The 17,991-nt window shown below is 39.1% G+C and overlaps 1 protein-coding gene across 10 annotated transcripts in view; it reads right to left on the bottom strand.

Annotated features, from left to right (window-relative positions):
• ACER3 (alkaline ceramidase 3) overlaps positions 1–17,991 on the bottom strand; it is a 167,519-nt gene that overhangs the window by 26,589 nt on the left and 122,939 nt on the right. For 8 of the 10 annotated variants that reach the window (XM_015435518.4, XM_065528747.2, XM_065528749.2 and 5 more), the window contains 2 exons: positions 13,878–13,913; positions 5,257–5,315 (listed from right to left, as the gene is read on the bottom strand). In XM_015435518.4, coding sequence (XP_015291004.1) covers positions 5,257–5,315; positions 13,878–13,913 — 95 coding nt within the window. Of the gene's footprint in view, positions 1–480; positions 594–1,099; positions 3,669–5,256; positions 5,316–13,877; positions 13,914–17,991 lie in introns of those variants that run through there. The other 2 variants (XR_012423548.1, XM_074014834.1) reach the window with 2 other exon arrangements.

Raw genomic sequence — 17,991 nt, 5'->3', positions numbered from 1 at the left:
TAGTTCAACCATTATGGAAAACAGTATGGCGATTCCTCAAGGATCTAGAACTAGATGTACCATATAATCCAGCCATCCCATTACTGGGTATATACCCAAAGGATTATAAATCATGCTGCTATAAAGACACATGCACACGTATGTTTATTGCGGCACTATTCACAATAGCAAAGACTTGGAATTGACCCAAATGTCCATCAGTGACAGACTGGATTAAGAAAATGTGGCACATATACACCATGGAATACTATGCAGCCATAAAAAAAGGATGAGTTTGTGTCCTTTGTAGGGACATGGATGCAGCTGGAAACCATCATTCTTAGCAAACTATCACAAGAACAGAAAACCAAACACCGCATGTTCTCACTCATAGGTGGGAACTGAACAATGAGATCACTTGGACTCGGGAAGGGGGACATCACACACCGGGGCCTATCATGGGGAGGGGGGAGGGGGGAGGGATTGCATTGGGAGTTATACCTGATGTAAATGATGAGTTGATGGGTGCTGACGAGTTGATGGGTGCAGCACAGCAACATGGCACAAGTATACATATGTAACAAACCTGCACGTTATGCACATGTACCCTAGAACTTAAAGTATAATAATAATAATAAATAAATAAATAAAGTATATAGGTCTGTAGCATTAAGTACATTCACATTGTTGTGCCACCCTTACCACTGTCTGTCTCCAGAACTTTTTCCATCTTCCCAAACTGCACTTAGTACCCACAAAACAATAACTCTCCAATGCCTTCCCCAGGGATCCCCCTTATCCTACTCCCCACCAGGCCCCGACCACCATTTTATTTGTGTCTCTATGAAGTTGATTACTCTAGGAACCTCATATAAGTGGACTCATGTAGTATCTGTCCTCTTGTGACTGACTTATTTCACTTAGCCTAGTGTCTTATAGGTGCATCCCTGTTGTAACAGGTGTCAGTCAGAATTTCCTTTATTTTTAAAACGTGTAATTTAAAAATGCCCCAAAAAACAGATCTCTAGGCCCAGATAGTTTCACTAGAGAATTCTACCAAACATTGAAAGAAGAATTAACACTAATTCTACACAATTTATTCCAGAAAATAGAAGGGAGCAACATTTCTCAATTCATTTAATGAAATGTTTAGTATCCTGATGCCAAAACCAGAAAAAGACAGGACAAAAAATAAAAACTACAAACCAATATCCTTCATGAATACAGATACCAAAATCCTTAACAAAATATTAACAAGTGAAGAATTCAGAATATATAAAAAGAATTACATAGTATAACTAAGTAAGGTTTATCCCAGGATACAAGGCTGGATCAATATTCCCAAATCAATTAACATAATCCACCTTATTAACAGACTACAGAATAAAACAGTGTGATAAAATCAATTGATACTGAAAAAGCGTTTGACAAAATCCAATACCCATTCATGATAAAGAAAATTAGTAATAGAGTGTATTATAGGTCCATTTATGATAATGAAAATTATGATAAAAATAAAGAATAGAGGATATAGTGTGTCTCCTCTGAAATTCATGTTAAAGTCCTAACCCCCTGTACTTTAGAATGTGACTATTTAGAGCTAGGTTCTTTAAAGAGATAATTAAATTAAAATGGGGTCATTAGGGTAGGCCCTAATCCAATATAACTGGTGTCCTTTATCAGAAAAGGAGATTAGGACACACACAGAGACAGAAATCAGACACAGGCATGCACAGAGAAAAGACCAAATGACCACCTTCTCTCTGTGTTCTCTCTGTGGCCAATTGCATGCCAAAGAGAGGAGTGTCAGAAGAAACCAAACCTGCTGACACCCTAGTCTCAGACTTGTAGCCTCCAGAACTGTAAGAAAATAAGTTTGTTGGTTAAGCCACCCAATCTAATGGTATTTTATGGTAGCCCTATCAAACCAGTATAGAGGGCAAATTCCTCAACCTAATAAAGAACATCTATAAAAAACATATAGCTAACATTTAACTTAATGATGAAAGGTTAAATGCTTTTCCCCTAAAATTGGGAACAAGACAAGGAGATCTGCTGTCACCACTCTTACTTAACATAGTCTTGGAAGTTCTAGTCAGGGCAATAAGGCAAAAAGGAACTAAAAAGCACACACATCAAGAATGAGGATATACACTATTTCTATTTGCAGCAAATCTTAAAAACAAATCTACAGGGCCGGGCGCAGTAGCTCACGCCTGTAATCCCAACACTATGGGAGGCAAGGTGGGCAGATCATGAAGTCAGGAGTTTGAAACCAGCCTAGCCAACATAGTGAAACCCTGTCTCTAGTAAAAATACAGAAAAATTAGCTGGGCATGGTGGTGGGCACCTGTAATCCCAGCTACTCGGGAGGCAGAGGCAGGAGAATCAATCACTTGAACCCGAGAGGCGGAGGCTGCAGTGAGCCGAGATCGTGCCATTGCGCTCCAGCCTGGGAGAGTGCAAGACTCCGTCTCAAAAAAAACCAAAAAACAAAACAAAACAAAGCAATCTACAAAAAAACTATCCTAGAACTGACTTCAACAAGGTGGCAGAATAAAAGATAATCAATTGTGTATCTATATAATAGCAATGAACATGTGGACACTAAAATTTAAAAATACAATATCACAACTGCTTAAAAAATTGAAAACTACAAAATGCGGATGAAAGAAATTAAAGATCTAAATAAATCAAGAGACTCAACATAGTAAAGATGTCAACTCTGCAAATTGATATGCATATTTAATGTAATTCCCATAATTCCTAAAATCTCAACAAGATTTTAAATTTAGACAATATTATTCTAAACTTTATATAGAAAGGCAAAGGAACCTAAATAGCTAGAGCAATTTTGAAAAAGAAGAATGAAGTGGCAGGAATCAGTCTGTATGATTTGAAGACTTATACAGCCACAGTAATGAAGACTGTGTGGTATTGCTGGAGGGGGAGACACATCAATCAATGGAACATAACCGAGATCCCTAAAATAAGCATACACAAATCTACCCAAGTAATTTTTGACAAAACTGCAAAAGCAATTCAATGGAGAAAGGACAGTCTTTTCAACTAATGGGTCTTTGAACAGTTGGACATCCACATGTAAAAAATAGAACCTCGCCCTATGCCTCAGATCTTATACAAAATGAACTGAAAATAAACCACAGACTTAAATGTAAAATGTAAAACTATACAATCTTTTGGAAAAAAAACATAGGAACAAATCTTTGGCATCTATAGGTGGGTACAGAGTTCTTAGACTTGACACCAAAAACACAATCCATAAAACTGATAAATTTGACCTCACTGAAATTAAGAATGTTTGGTCATTGAAAGAGAGGATGAAAAGTTATAGATTGGGAGAAAGAATTCACAAATCACGTATTTAATAAAGAATTAGAACCTCACGGCCGGGCACGGTGGCTCAAGCCTGTAATCCCAGCACTTTGGGAGGCCGAGACGGGCGGATCACGAGGTCAGGAGATCGAGACCATCCTGGCTAACACGGTGAAACCCCGTCTCTACTAAATACAAAAAATACAAAAAACTAGCCGGGCGAGGTGGCGGGCGCCTGTAGTCCCAGCTACTCGGGAGGCTGAGGCAGGAGAATGGCGTAAACCTGGGAGGCAGAGCTTGTAGTGAGCTGAGATCCGGCCACTGCACTCCAGCCTGGGTGACAGAGCGAGACTCTGTCTCAAAAAAAAAAAAAAAAAAAAAAAAAAAAAGAATTAGAACCTCACAACTCAACTGTAAAAACAATAGAAAGTGTCCTTATTATCTCTTATAAAAAAAGAAACTAGGCAAAGACATGAGCAGAAATTTTACCAGGGAGAATACATATACATATGGCAAATAAGCACATGGAAGTTACGTTCAATGTGATTAGCCATTAGGGAAATGCAAATTTTTAAAAACTTCATTAAAAATAGTGACACTACCAAATTCTGGTGAGGATGCAGAGAAACTGGATTACACATATATTGGTGGTGGGAATGTAAAAATGGTGGAGCTACTCTGGAAAACAATTCAGCAGTTTTGAGAAAAACTAAACATAAATTACTATAAAACCTAGCAATTTCACTGTGGGCATTTATTCCAGAAATTTATTCCAGAAGCGAAAACTTGTGTTCACATAAAAACCTGCATTACAATTGTTCATAGCAGCTTTATTCATGATTGCCCAAAACTGGAAACAATCCAGATGTTACTCAACAGGTGAATGGTTAAACTGTGGTACATCTATGCCATGGAATACTACTCAGCAGTAGAAAGGAATGAATTATTGACACACTCAACAACTTGGATTAATCGCCAGATAATTATGCTGAGTTCAAAAAGCCAATCTCAAAGGTTATATATATGATTCCATTTATATAACATTCTTGAAATGACAAAAACAGAAATGCAGAACAGATTAAGTGATCACCAGGGGTTAAGGATAGGGAGTAAGGAGTGAGGTGGGGCAGGAGGGAAGTAGGTGTGGTTATAAAAGGGCAACACAGGCATCCTTCTGATGATGGAAATGTTTTGTATCTTGATTGTATTCATATCAAGCCTTGGTTTTGATATCATACTATAGTTTTGTAAGATGCTACAAATGGAGGAGAGTGGTAAAGGATACTGGGATCTATTTTTTTTTTTTTTTTTTTTTTTTACAAATGTATGCATTTCTACAGTTATCTGGAAACTAAAAGTTTAATAAAAAAGGAAAAAAAAGAACAAACCCACAAATCATACTACTTATTTATTGAACACCTGTTGTGCGGCCACACCCTATTTAAGGTAATCTCACGAATGTTATTTCTTATTTAATTTTCATGAATGCCTAAAGATTATACCCATTTCCCAAATAATCTTTCATGAAATACTAATTCTTTGTGACATTAATAGCCTTCCTTGGAGGTACTATGTAAAAGGAAATCTCTAGTCAAGTAGGTTTAAGAAAGACAAAAACAATTTTGTTTTAACTGTAGGATTTTTAAGGTATCTAATATCTAATGAACTTTATAAATATTCAAAACAAGGCCATCATAGACAGCTCCCTTTAATTTTCCCATGTCTTTAATTTTGGAACCCTAGTTTTCACATGATGCCCATGAACAACTTGTCTGAAGACCCAGTATTCCCTATAATATAACAATAAGTGTTGGGTTATAGTTTTCTTCCAGCATCTCTACTGAAGTGAGCTTTTGTGTGTTATTTCAATTTAGGCTATAGATTTACTGTCATAGGTCTGAGTATACTTCAATCATAGTACAGATGATCCAAACTACTTACCATGTAACAATATAAATAGATCGAAGTACTAATGTAAAGACCAACATTCCATACATGACCTAAATAGGAATGGAAAATGAGGTTAGTATAATAATTATTCTTTGGCAAAGGAAGTCTATTTTGCCTACCAAAATAGCCTTCCCAATTAAATGTAAATATTTATTATCCTTCATTACATTTTAGAGAATAGAATTTTTAAAAATGTGTTAAATCACTAAGTCATGCTAACTTCTGAGGAAAAGTTAAGAGCCTGCTTAACTTTATTAAATAACCAATATCAGAATTCCTATATCAATTTTAATTCTGAATGGATCTTTGAAATTTTAAATATCTGCTGAAACCTGAACAAGTGTTATAATTTTGCCTCATACTCTTTAGCTCCTCTCTTCTCTTTAGCTTTGCTTTCAGCAAATACAGTAATTGTGCTTCCCATTTTACAATATTATAAACCTGAATTCTTTTAACTCTTCTAAATGCCTCTGCATTCATGTGCATCCTCCCCTGGCATTCTTTCTCATCCCTAGTCTCCAAAAAAGGTGCCCACTTCTTGACTAAGGTTAATCCATTTTCCTGTGTTCTTTATTCTATATGTTCCCATATCTTCCTAGCGTTGGCTCTTCTTTCTTTTCTGTATTGAGCATTAGATGAGTATTAGTACCTGGAAAATTGAACCTAGTGGGAATACATACATATAGCAAATACATATAAAGCCAATAGTTGAGAAAGCACCACCCAGGTCAAGAAGTAAATCCTTGTTAACCCCCCAGAAGTGCTGCATTTGTGTCTTCCCAGTCCAACCCTCTCCCTTCCTTTTTAGAGGAAACCCCTCTCCTGACTTGTATAATAAACATTGTTTTGCTTTTCTTTATATAATTACTAACTTAAAGTAGTCATCTACAAATGCATTCCTAAGTAATTAATAATACTGTTTGCTTTTGAGTTAGAATTTTGATTAAGTTTTTGAATAGAATTTTGATTAAGTTTTATTTTATTACTCTTATTTCTTTTGAGGCAGGGTCTTTTGTCATCTAGGCTGGAGTGTAATGGCATGATCATAGCTCATTGCAGCCTTGATCTCCCAGGCTCAAGCCATCCTCTTGCCTCAGCCTCCCAAGTAGCTGGGTGGGACTAGAGGTGTGCGTAACCATATCCTGGTTAATTTTTTTCTTTTTAGTATAGACGAGGTCTCACTATGTTGCCTAGGCTGGTCTCAATCTTATGTGGATAAGGGTAGAAAAGAAGCTGTGTATATGAATAGCTCTGGGTCTTCTGATGAGATGAAGATGCTACATCTGCTATAACTCTCACCCTGTATCCTTGTATAAAGCTGAGTAAATATAGTATTACATTAAAGCTTATTAGAGTCTCATTGCCAGCTTAAATCCATAACTGCAGCTCAAATGGTGAATAAGACAGGCGTAATCCCTATACTCACAGCAATTACAATCTAGTAAAGGGAGAGATAAGTAACCAGGCAATTGTAATACAGTATTATAACTCTATGGCAGGAACTGTACAGAGTACTTTGTAAACACATAGGAAGGCCACCTAATCCAAACTTATACAGTAGAAAGTCTTTCTAGAGGATATGGTGTTTAAAATTTTATACCTGAAGCTCATGTAGCAGTTACCTTAAAAGAAAGTGGAAGAGAGTTATTGTCATATCTTATATTCCAGAGACAAGGAGGAAAAAAAGATCCTTATAGTATATTGTTGTAATATAGAATAGGAAAAATGGAGTCAGAGACCAGAGGTCAAATCTGGCCTTTCAAGTCATGTTAAGGAGCTGGACTTTATATAACAGTAACAGAGGCTGGGTGTGGTGGCTCACACCTGTAATCCCAGCACTTTAGGAGGCTGAGGCAGGTGGATCACTTGAGGTCAGGAGTTCGAGACCAGCCTGGCCAACATGGTGAAACCCCATCTCTACTAAAAATGCAAAAATTAGCCAGGTGTGGTGGCAGATGCTTGTAATCCCAGCTACTTGGGAGGCTGAGGCACAAGAATTGCTTGAACCCAGGAGGCGGAGGTTGCAGTGAGCTAAGATTGCACCACTGTACTCCAGCCTGGGTGACAGAGCAAGACTCTGTCTCAGGAAAAAAAAAAAAAAAAAGGCTGGGTGGGGTGGCTCACACCTGTAATCCCAGCACTTTGGGAGGCCGAGGTGGGTGGATTACCTGAGGTTAGGAGTTCCAGACCAGCCTGGCCAACATGGTGAAACCCCATCTTTACTAAAAAATACAAAAAATTAGCTGAGCGTGGTGGTGGGTGCCAGTAATCCCAGTTACTTGGGAGGCTGAGGCAGGAGAATTGCTTGAACCCGAGAGGCGGAGGTTGCAGTGAGCCAAGATGGTGCTATTGCACTCCAGCCTGGGCAACAAGAGCAAGACTCCATCTCAAAACAAAACAAAACAAAACAAACAAACAAACAAAAAGGAAAAATAATGGAAAGTCAATGAAGGTTTCACCAATAGATAACATGGTCAGACTCATGTATTAGAAAGATGTCCCTGTTGTGCTGAGTGGAGAATGAGAGGGAGGTGAGACTGACAGGAAACAGACCAATGATAACGTGTTGCAGTAATCTAAGTGAGAGATGGAGACCTGAACTAGGGTAATATAGGGGAGATGCAGAGAAGTGAACAGATTAGAGATTTAGGGTTCAGACTAATCATTAATTTGAATGGAAGTTAGAGAGGGGGAAAGACAAGGATGATGGCCTGGTTTATGGCATGGACAGTTAGATGCATGGCAAAATTAATTATTGGATTAGAGAATATATGAAGAGAAGAAAGACTAGGGAGAAAAATGGTGAGTTCACTTCTGCACATACGTTCAGAGTTTGATGTGCCAGTGAGATAGCTAAGTAGAGACATCTAGCAGAAGTTGGATACCTAGGTCTATAGTTTAGAAGAAAAATCAGAGCTGAAGAAATAGAACTGTCAGCATATAGGAGTCAATGGGAATGAATTTCCCAGAGATTTGTTGAGCATACGAAATGATGGATTAGGAAAGAACCTATGCCTTGGCAACATCATGGGACTTTTTCAAATTAACTTTCTTCTCTCCAGAGCACACTTACCCCATATTTTTGATGCTCCCCATTGCTAGTGGCCTACCCAGTATTCATTCCCTCCTTCCAACTATATAGAAACTGATTTTATCTGGCTGGCAGCATGCAAGTTTGATTTCTCAACTTATAGAGGTTTTTTTTTTTTTTTTTTTTTTTAAGTAAAAAAGATGATAGAATATAGACTTTTCTGGTCCTTTTTATAATTTTTATCTTACATATATATATATATATATATATATATATATATATATATATATATTTTTTTTTTTTTTTTTTTTTTTTTTTTTTGAGACGGAGTCTTTGCTCTGTCGCCCAGGCTGGAGTGCAGTGGCGTGAACTCGGCTCACTACAAGCTCCGCCTCCTGGGTTTACGCCATTCTCCTGCCTCAGCCTCCCGAGTAGCTGGGACTACAGGCGCCCGCCACCTCGCCCGGCTAGTTTTTTGTACTTTTAGTAGAGACGGGGTTTCACCGTGTTAGCCAGGATGGTCTCGATCTCCTGACCTTGTGATCCGCCCGTCTCGGCCTCCCAAAGTGCTGGGATTACAGGCGTGAGCCACCGTGCCCGGCCAATATGTATATTTTTATAGTGAAATTTTATCTATATTTAATAGTTGTTTTCAGTCTCCGGACTCCAAAGGCTATAAAAGTATTATTAGTATTTTCTCTCTACTAAAGCAACTAATAAAAGTTAAATCAGGATAACACAGAGAAGGATGGGCTATAATTTTAGATAGAGTTGTTAGATAAGGCCTCTCTGCTAAGTTAACATTTAAGCAGAGACCTGAATGAGTGAGGATATAAACCATGTAGATAGCTGGGGTACTAGTATCCTAGGCAGTGGTAATAGTGAGTGCCAAAGTCCTAAAGTGAAAACATGCTTATTGTGTTTGAAATATAAAGCAAGACTCACTGTGACTGGAGAGAGTGAAGGAGGGGCAAGTGGAAGGACATCACCCTATCCTAACATGGTTTTTCTTTTTTATAGCAGTTATCACCTTCTAGCAAGTATGTATACTACATAAATTTACTTGTTATATCTATAGTGTATTGTTTCATATCATCCTATAGCACTGTTTTGTTTGTTTGTTTGTTTGTTTGTTTTTTAAATCCTTTCTCAATGGACTAGAGCAACAGAAATCAAACTTGTCTCTTTCCTTGGCCTTTTACTTCCTTCCTCCAGACCCTAGGTAGCCTTTCAATGATCTTTCTATAATGAGAATCTCATCTGGTCATACTGCAGCTTAAAACCCTTTAATGGCTCCTGACTGCTTATAATTTTAAGCATAGTATAAAGGGCTCCTCATGACCTAACCCCTCATCAGTAATCCAAACCCATCTCCTACAGCTAGGGCCAGCCACACCAAATATTTATAGTATACCAATGCTTTTAAAACTTTTCTACAAAATACTCCCAGTAGCAAAGGAAGAATGACTTATTCCTGATGGACAGAGATGGGAGAGGCACACTGAAAACACAAACTTCTTTGAAGTTTCTTATTTCATCCTAAAAATTCATGTGGTCATTGTACTCAATTCTATAACATATTTATATTTGTTTTAACTTTAAAAAGTTTAATCCCAGCTGAGCACGATGGCACATGCCTGTAATCCCAGCACTTTGGGTTGCCAAGGCGGGCGGATCACATGAGGTCAGAAGTTTGATACCAGCCTGGCCAACATGAAGAAACCCTGTCTCTACTGAAAATACAAAAATTAGGTCAGGAGTGGTGGCTCACGCCTTTAATCCCAGCACTTTGGGAGGCCGAGGTGGGCAGATCACTTTAGGTCAGGAGTTCAAGACCAGCCTGGCCAACATGGCGATACCCCGTTTCTACTAAAAATACAAAAATTAGCCAGGCGTGATGGTGCACAACTGTAGTCCCAGCTACCTGGGAGGCTGAGGCATGAGAATAACGAACCCGGGAGATGGAGGTTCCAGTGAGCCGAGATTGCGCCACTGCACTCCAGCCTGGGTGACAGAGTGAGACTCCGTATCAAAAAACAAAAACAAAAAAAGTTTAATCCCTGCAATATAGTTGAATAAAATAAATCGTATAGGAAAATAGGAATGTTGAGATGCAGTCAGTGATTTTGTAAACACCTCAACACGCTACCACAAATCCCTGGGTGAACTTGTACTCCTGTTTCATGTGCAAGAGTTACCAATTCACACTTCTGTACCTTAACACAGGGGTCCCCATCCCCCAGACTGGTACCCGTCTGCAGCCTTTTAGGAACTGGACTGCACAGCAGGAGGTGAGCTGCAGGCAAGTGAGCATTATCGCCTGAGCTCCGCCTGTTATCAAATCAGCAATGGCATTAGATTCTCATAGGAACACAAACACTATTGTGAACTGCACACACAAGGGATCTAGGTCGTGTGCTCCTTATAAGAATCTAATGTCTGATGATATGAGGTAGAATCCCAAAACCATTCCCTGGCTGTCTGTGGAAAAACTGTCTTCCACAAAATCGGTCTCTGGTGCTAAAAAGGTTGGGGACTGCTGCCTTAACACATGCTTCTCTATAGATGGAATAGCCTTTCTCTACTTCTCTACCTGTGACATCTTGTTCATCTTCAAGAATCTCCTGAAGCCCCTCTAGGAGTCATCTAAGTAGACAGAGCATACCCTTGTCTATATTACCACTGCTTTTACATATTTATCACAAGACTTATATACTGCAATTATTTTTTACAAGTCTATATTACTGATTAGATAATGATCTTCTTGAGATTAGTGGCCATATCTTATTTGCCTATGTATACTAATGTTAGTTAACATTTATTGTTTACTATGTGACAAGGGTTTTATATGCATTATTTCATTCAATCCTCAAACTTAGGAGGTTATTATAGAGACAGTGAAATTCCATGAGGGCAGGGCTTGTTATTTTATTCACTAGTGTATGTATCTCTTGTGCCTAGTACGGTGCCTGGAATATTGAAGGCACTTAAAAAGGGTTTGTTCAGGCTGGGCACGGTGGCTCACACCTGTAACCCTGCCTGAGCTTCACCAAGGCGGGAGCTGAGGCGAGCAGATTGCTTGAGCTCAGGAGTTTTGAGACCTGCCGGGCAACATGGTAAAACCCATCTCTACAAAAGATGCAAAACGGCCTGTTGTAGTGGTGTGTGCCTGTAATCCCCGCTACTTGGGAGGCTGAGGCGGGAGGACTGCGTGAGCCCAGGAGGTCAAGGCTGTAGTGAGCTGTGATGGAGCCACTGCACTCCAGCCTGAGTGACAGGGCGAGGCTCTATTTCGAAAAAAAAGGTGGGGCGATTGTTGAACAATGAGGAAACCAAAGCTCAGAGAGGTTAACTAACTTGTCCAGGGTGTACAGTTAGTAAGTGGAGGAGACTAGATTTTAAATCCAGGTCTGCTTGACTGTATGTAGATCATAAAGTCTTTGCTTTGCTGCCTGTCTGCAAATTCCAGCTCAGAATTTGGTACAGAGAAGGCAGATAGTAGACATTTGTTGAATGAATGAATGTCTTTTACCTTTAGATTACTTATTTGCTTCACCCTAGCATTTCCTTATTTCTTCATTTCTCTATCCTGATTTTTAATCTCTAGGCCTACGACACAAGCCACAGTGGGTATGGATAGACCTAGCTTTCATCCTGCTTCTCTTCTTATCAGTAAATATTACTGCTATACATAGAGAAGAAAATCTTTATTAGTGGAAAAACACATGGATATTGCACTAGGGGTAGTTACTTATTAAGAGTTGTTTTTTATTACATAGTGTCAAATAGTTCTAAAACACAAAATGAAAAATAGATGGTCATAAAACTTGTAAAAATTAACCCAGAATTTCCAAATTTTATATTTTTGTGGTCATTATTTTTCTTTCTTAGTAAAGGCGAACAAGAAGTTCATAAAAACTAAGGTATTTATACAGATTAACTTCATTTATTTATTATTATTTTAAAAGAGATGTTGCCTGGGCTGGAGTGCAGTGGCACAATCATAGTTCACTGCAGGTTTAAACTCCTGGGCTCAAGGGATCCTCCTGCCTCAGCTTCCTGAGTAACTAGGAATACAGGCATGTCCCACCATACCTGATTAATTTTTATTTATTTATTTATTTATTTTTTGCTATGTTGCCCAGGTTAGTCTCTAACTTCTGGCTTCAAGCAATCCTCCCACCTCAGCCTCCCAAAGGACTGAGATTATAGGCATAAGCTACTGTGTCTGGCCAACTTTGTTTTTTATACTGTTAATAAAACTTTCTAAATAAAAGAGTAATTACATAATGGCATAATTTCAAGTTACAGTAAACAAGAAAGTGAGGATGTCTTTTTTTTTTGAGACAGAGTCTCATTCTGTTACCCAGGTTGGAGTGCAGTGGTATGATCTCGTCTCACTGCAACCTCTGCCTCCTGGGTTCAAGTAATTCTCCTGCCTCAGCCTCCCAAGTAGTTGGGATTACAGGTGCACACCACCATGCCTGGCTAATTTTTGTATTTTTAGTAGAGATGGGGTTTCACCATGTTGGCCCAGCTGGTTTTGAACTCCTGACCTCAACTGATCCACCCACCTCGGCCTCCCAAAGTGCTGGGATTACAGGTGTGAGCCACCACGCCCGGCCGTGAGGATGTCTTTTCTGTAGCATTTATTTTAGTTCATCCACCTGCAACTGACCTGGAGAAAAGCAAGGCATAATAATGTGGTTATAGAATATACTTCAAAAGCTAGGTTCCAGTTAGATGATTATTGTATAGCTTGAATTGTAAAAGTTACAAGAACATTAGTAAATGTTTATATAAGCACAAAATATTTTAAAACTGTGGCACTTCTGAAAAGCGTGTTTATTTATTCATTTTTGTTTGCTAGTTTGTTAAAAGAATGTTGAAAAGGAGTCAGACAAATCTAGGTTATAATCCTGGTTCTCCCCCTTAATAACTGTGTCACCTTAGGGCAATTATTTAATATTTCTGAGCTCATTTTCCTTGAAATGTATATAATAATTCCCAATTAGTTGGACTGTTGGTGAGATTAGAAGTCTGTGTAGTAGTGAGCATAGTACCAGGCACGTGGCAGCACTCAAAGGCCTGCTTCTTTATTTCACTCTGGTTTCATAATGGCATGCACTTAAATCACCATTTCCTACACTAAAGTTTCCTGTGTTCGCTTCCTTCAATGTACATCACCTCCCATGTCAAAAATGCATTCAAATATATTAGGGGGAAAATGTTCAAGGAATTTTCAGTCTGTCTTTTCTAGATGTCATAAAAAGACTTTATGTGTATGTGCATAATGCTTCCTGGTTCTTTCTGCTTATAATAGCAATGTTGCACCTGTATTACTGAATACCAACAGCCAGCTGGACCTGCACATTGGCTATCCCAGGTATATTCCTGTTACCTACACTAAGCTCCTGTAAGCATTTGAGTTTGCAACCTCTCTTAAACACTGAACTTCCTTAGAACATCTACCATTTCATTAAAAAATTTTTTTATCTGCATATCATTTCTTAGACAAGGAAATCACAAGCAGCCATGTATCGTTAAACAATCTAATGTGTAATAATTTACAAAAAATTACCTGATGGAATATCGGCTCTTTTACCTTAAGGTAAACCTGCAAAATATTAGAAAAAACACGTGAATGAAGTACATTATGAAGGGAAGAAAAACCAATTCCAACTACTCTGCAAATCCCAAACCTCTTCTGCTTCCCCCATCTTACTCAGACTTGAATCCAGCCTGTAAAAGCAATCAGATCAAGTGGCATGCCACAAGAAGGCTGGGAGCTACAGGAGGATTTCCTTAGTGCTAGCCCTGTTATGGTGAGCAGAATGTTTTAGATCTGTTGTGGACCACTGCAAACTCTGCATCAGTATCAAGGAGGGATAAGGATACATGGATACTCATGAGGAGTGAAGAAGTTATGTTGACAATCCCCGTAGCAGATCTGTTCTACAACAGAGAGAACACCGGACGTAGAGATAGGAGTAAATTTCAACCTTTGCCACTTACTTGCTACAGGCCTTGGACAAGTTAACTAAAAGACGCATCCTTCCTCATCTGGATAATGAACAATAATAGTGGTGAGGAATGATAAGCTAAAATACCTGAAAGTGTCTAGCATACAGTAGGGGCTCAGTAAGTGAAGACATTTAAAACAAATTTCTTGTGCTTTCTTATGCTTCCAGAAATCTCTAAGTCACCTTTCTAGATGCATTCGCAGTTACACAAACCCTAGTTGTAGGTTCCAATGTCATGTGGATGATTAAGCTCAATGCCTAGTTAAGATTTAACATGTATGTATTGCCCTACAGGAGCACAATTTTTAAATGATATGGTACAGGGGAATCAAAATTCAAGTCATAACCCTGCCATGACTCTCATCACTTGCAAGATACAGTTCAAATTTCTTAGCCTTTCTGTTTGGTCTCACTATTGTCTTCTTGTCTCCTCCTCATCCAAGTCTCCAGAAAGTACTGTGCTTCCTACGATGTGCTAGTTTCACACTTCTGTATTTTTAAACATGCTGCTCTTTACTTTGTTCAGAAATCCTCCTCTACTCATTAATCATCTTTTAGGATTCAACTCAAACTATACCTCCTTCTTGAAGCCTTTTCTGATCCTTTCTCTACACAGCAGAAGCAACCAGTCACCCTCCTTTCTACCATTACTCTTCATGTATAAACTTTGTGGCATTTAATAGTTTGTTTTTTCTCCCTACAAGACTATGATATTTCTGATACTAAGTACTGGATTTAGATATTTCTATATCCTCATTTAATGTAGCAATCCCATAAAATTTTATATAATTTTATTATTTGGCTACAAAATTTCTACCCTCAGTACAAAAAAAAAAAAAGAAAAAAAAACCCCAGATTATTTCCTTTAAGCATTGTGAGTTTTAAAAGTATGATGTGTATAAGATATTATATATCTGTAACTCTAAACCCAGTAAGGGAGAATGCTTTTAATCTCTGAAATTTCTTATTTCAGAATACTAATTTCCATTTATATAGGTAATGCTATCAGATTCCCATTGTGACTAATAAAAGAAATGCAAAAGGACATGCCTCATGCCTCTTAAAGACATTTTTTGTTTGTTTGCTTTGAGATGGAGTCTCACTCTGTCGCCCAGGCTAGAGTGCAGTGGCACGATCTCGGCTCACTGCAACCTCGGCCTCCCGGGTTCACGCCATTCTCCTGCCTCAGCCTTCCCAGCAGTTAGGACTACAGGCGCCCGCCACCACGTGTGGCTATTTTTTTTGTATTTTTAGTAGAGACAGGGTTTCACCGTGTTAGCCAGGATGGTCTCGATCTCCTGACCTCGTGATCCACCCGCCTCGGCCTCCCAAAGTGCTGGGATTACAGGTGTGAGTCACCGCGCCCGGCCTTAAAGACATTTTTTAAAGCAAATAATTATGGAGCCCTTCCTATGTGTTAGGTATTGATTTTCACAACTAACATAAAATATATACTATTTTCTTCATTTAACAGATAAAGGGAACTAAGGCTGAGAGAGATTAAGTAATTTGCAAGGTCCCAAAGTTTTTAAGTAACCTGGATCCAAACTTAAATCTGACTTCAAAGTCTGTCTCTCTCACCAATTCTCTATATAAACTTGATTGGCCAGGCAAGTCACTGACAATCTCTAGACTTGATTCTCTTCTTTCATATCATAACAAGACTTCATTTCACCTCTGAAATTCTACAATTCTTTCATGATTAACCAATATGTAGTTGATATGGTTTGGCTGTATGCCCACCGAAAATCTCATCTTGAATTGTAATTTGAATTGTAATCCCTGCGTGTTGGGGAAGGGACTTTGTGGGAGGTGAACAGATCATGGGGGTGGTTCTCCCATGCCCTATGCTGTTCTCATCATAGTGAGTGAGTTCTCATGAGATCTGATGATTTTATAAGGAGCTTCTTCCCCCTTCACTCTGCACTTCTTTCTCCTGCCACCATACGAAGAAGGATGTGTTTGCTTCACCTTCCACGATGATTGTTAAGTTTCCGGAGGTCTCCCCAGCCATGCGGAACTGTGAGTCAATTAAACTTCTTTCCTTTATAAATTATCCAGTCTTGGGTATTTCTTTATAGCAGCATGAGAATGGACTAATACAGTAGTTTAGGCAAAGTAATGTGGAAAGGAGTAAATAGTGCATATGTGCCCTTTCAGCCTCCTATTCAACATCTCAGCTAACTGAAATCTAGCTTCTGCCTCCATCAATTTACTACTGACAGCATCCTCATTAAGGTTACCTGGTCTTCCAACTGAAAATTTCTATTAGCTCTCAATCTTCATTGTACTCATCCTTTCAGAGGCAACTGTTCTTCCATTTTTCGCTTCTAGAAATCTTTGTACTCCATGACATCAGGCTCTCTTAGCTTTCTTACATCCCTGATTGCTTGTTCTCAGTCTCTTTTGCTAGCTCTATTTCTTCCACCTAGTCCTCAAATGTAAGTATTTCATTAGGTTGTACTTCTAGTCTTTGTCTGTTTTGAGACAGGGTCTCACTCTGTCATCCAGGCCAGAGTGCAGTGGCACAATCATGGCTCACTGAAGCCTTGACCTCCTGGGCTGAAGTGATCCTCTCACCTCAGCTTCCTGAGTAGCTGGGACTACAGGTGCATGCCATCATATCCAGCTAATTAAAAAAAAATGTTTTGTAGAGACAGAGTCTCACTATGTTGCCCAGCTGGTCTTGAACTCCTGGGCTCAAGCAGTCCTCCTATCATGGCCTCCCAAAGTGCTGGGATTACAGGTGTGAGCCACTGTGCCTGGCCCCTTTGTCATCTTAATGGCCCATGCTACTTTTTCAGGTCATCTATTCTCACATTTTTGTACTAACTATACCCTGACAATTCTCAAATCTACATCTTTAGTCCAGCCTAACTGTTAAGCCTCAGATGTCAGTAATGTCAGGCACCTCAATCTTAACACATTTCATATTGAATTTATCTCTACCCCTACCCCATGGTGCAAACTTACTCATTATCTATCCTGTAAAAGCTGTTCATCCTCCAAGTTTCCTGTTTTGATTAAAGACATACTATCTATCCTGACAACCAGGCCAGGAGTCATTCTAGACAACTCATTTTTACTCTACTTTCACCCCCTCTACTATGACGTGGGTCACATATCCTGCAGTTTGTTATTTATGACCGTTTCTTTTCAACCTCACAGCTATATTACTTTCACCTAAGTCTCATATCTTACTAAAGCAAATACAAAAGTCCCTGGGTCTAGCCTCATACTCCTGTAATCCAGCCTCCATAACCACAGCAATCTTTCTAAAACACATATCTGATTACATCTTCCCTTTAAACCAGTAATTGGCTCCACACTACCTTTTTCTTTTCTTTTCTTTTCGAGACAGAGTCTCACTCTGTCGCTAGGCTGGAGTGGAGTGGCACGATCTCAGCTCACAGCAGCCTCTGCCTCCTGGGTTCAAGCAATTCTCCCACCTCAGCCTCCTGAGTAGGTGGGATTACAGGGGCATGCCACCATGCCCGGCTAATTTTTCCATTTTTAGTAGAGACAGGGTTTCACCATATTGGCCAGGCTGGTCATGAACTCCTGACCTCAAGGTGATCCACCAGCCTCGGCCTCCCAAAGTGCTGGGATTACAGGAGTGAGTCACCATGACTAACTGCTCCACACTACTTCGAGGATAAAAATTTGAACTCT

This window comes from Macaca fascicularis, chromosome 14 (assembly GCF_037993035.2).
Source record: "Macaca fascicularis isolate 582-1 chromosome 14, T2T-MFA8v1.1".
Lineage (NCBI taxonomy): Eukaryota > Metazoa > Chordata > Mammalia > Primates > Cercopithecidae > Macaca > Macaca fascicularis.
Note: the sequence above shows the minus strand (reverse complement) of the source record. Positions and strands in the feature narration are given on the sequence as shown.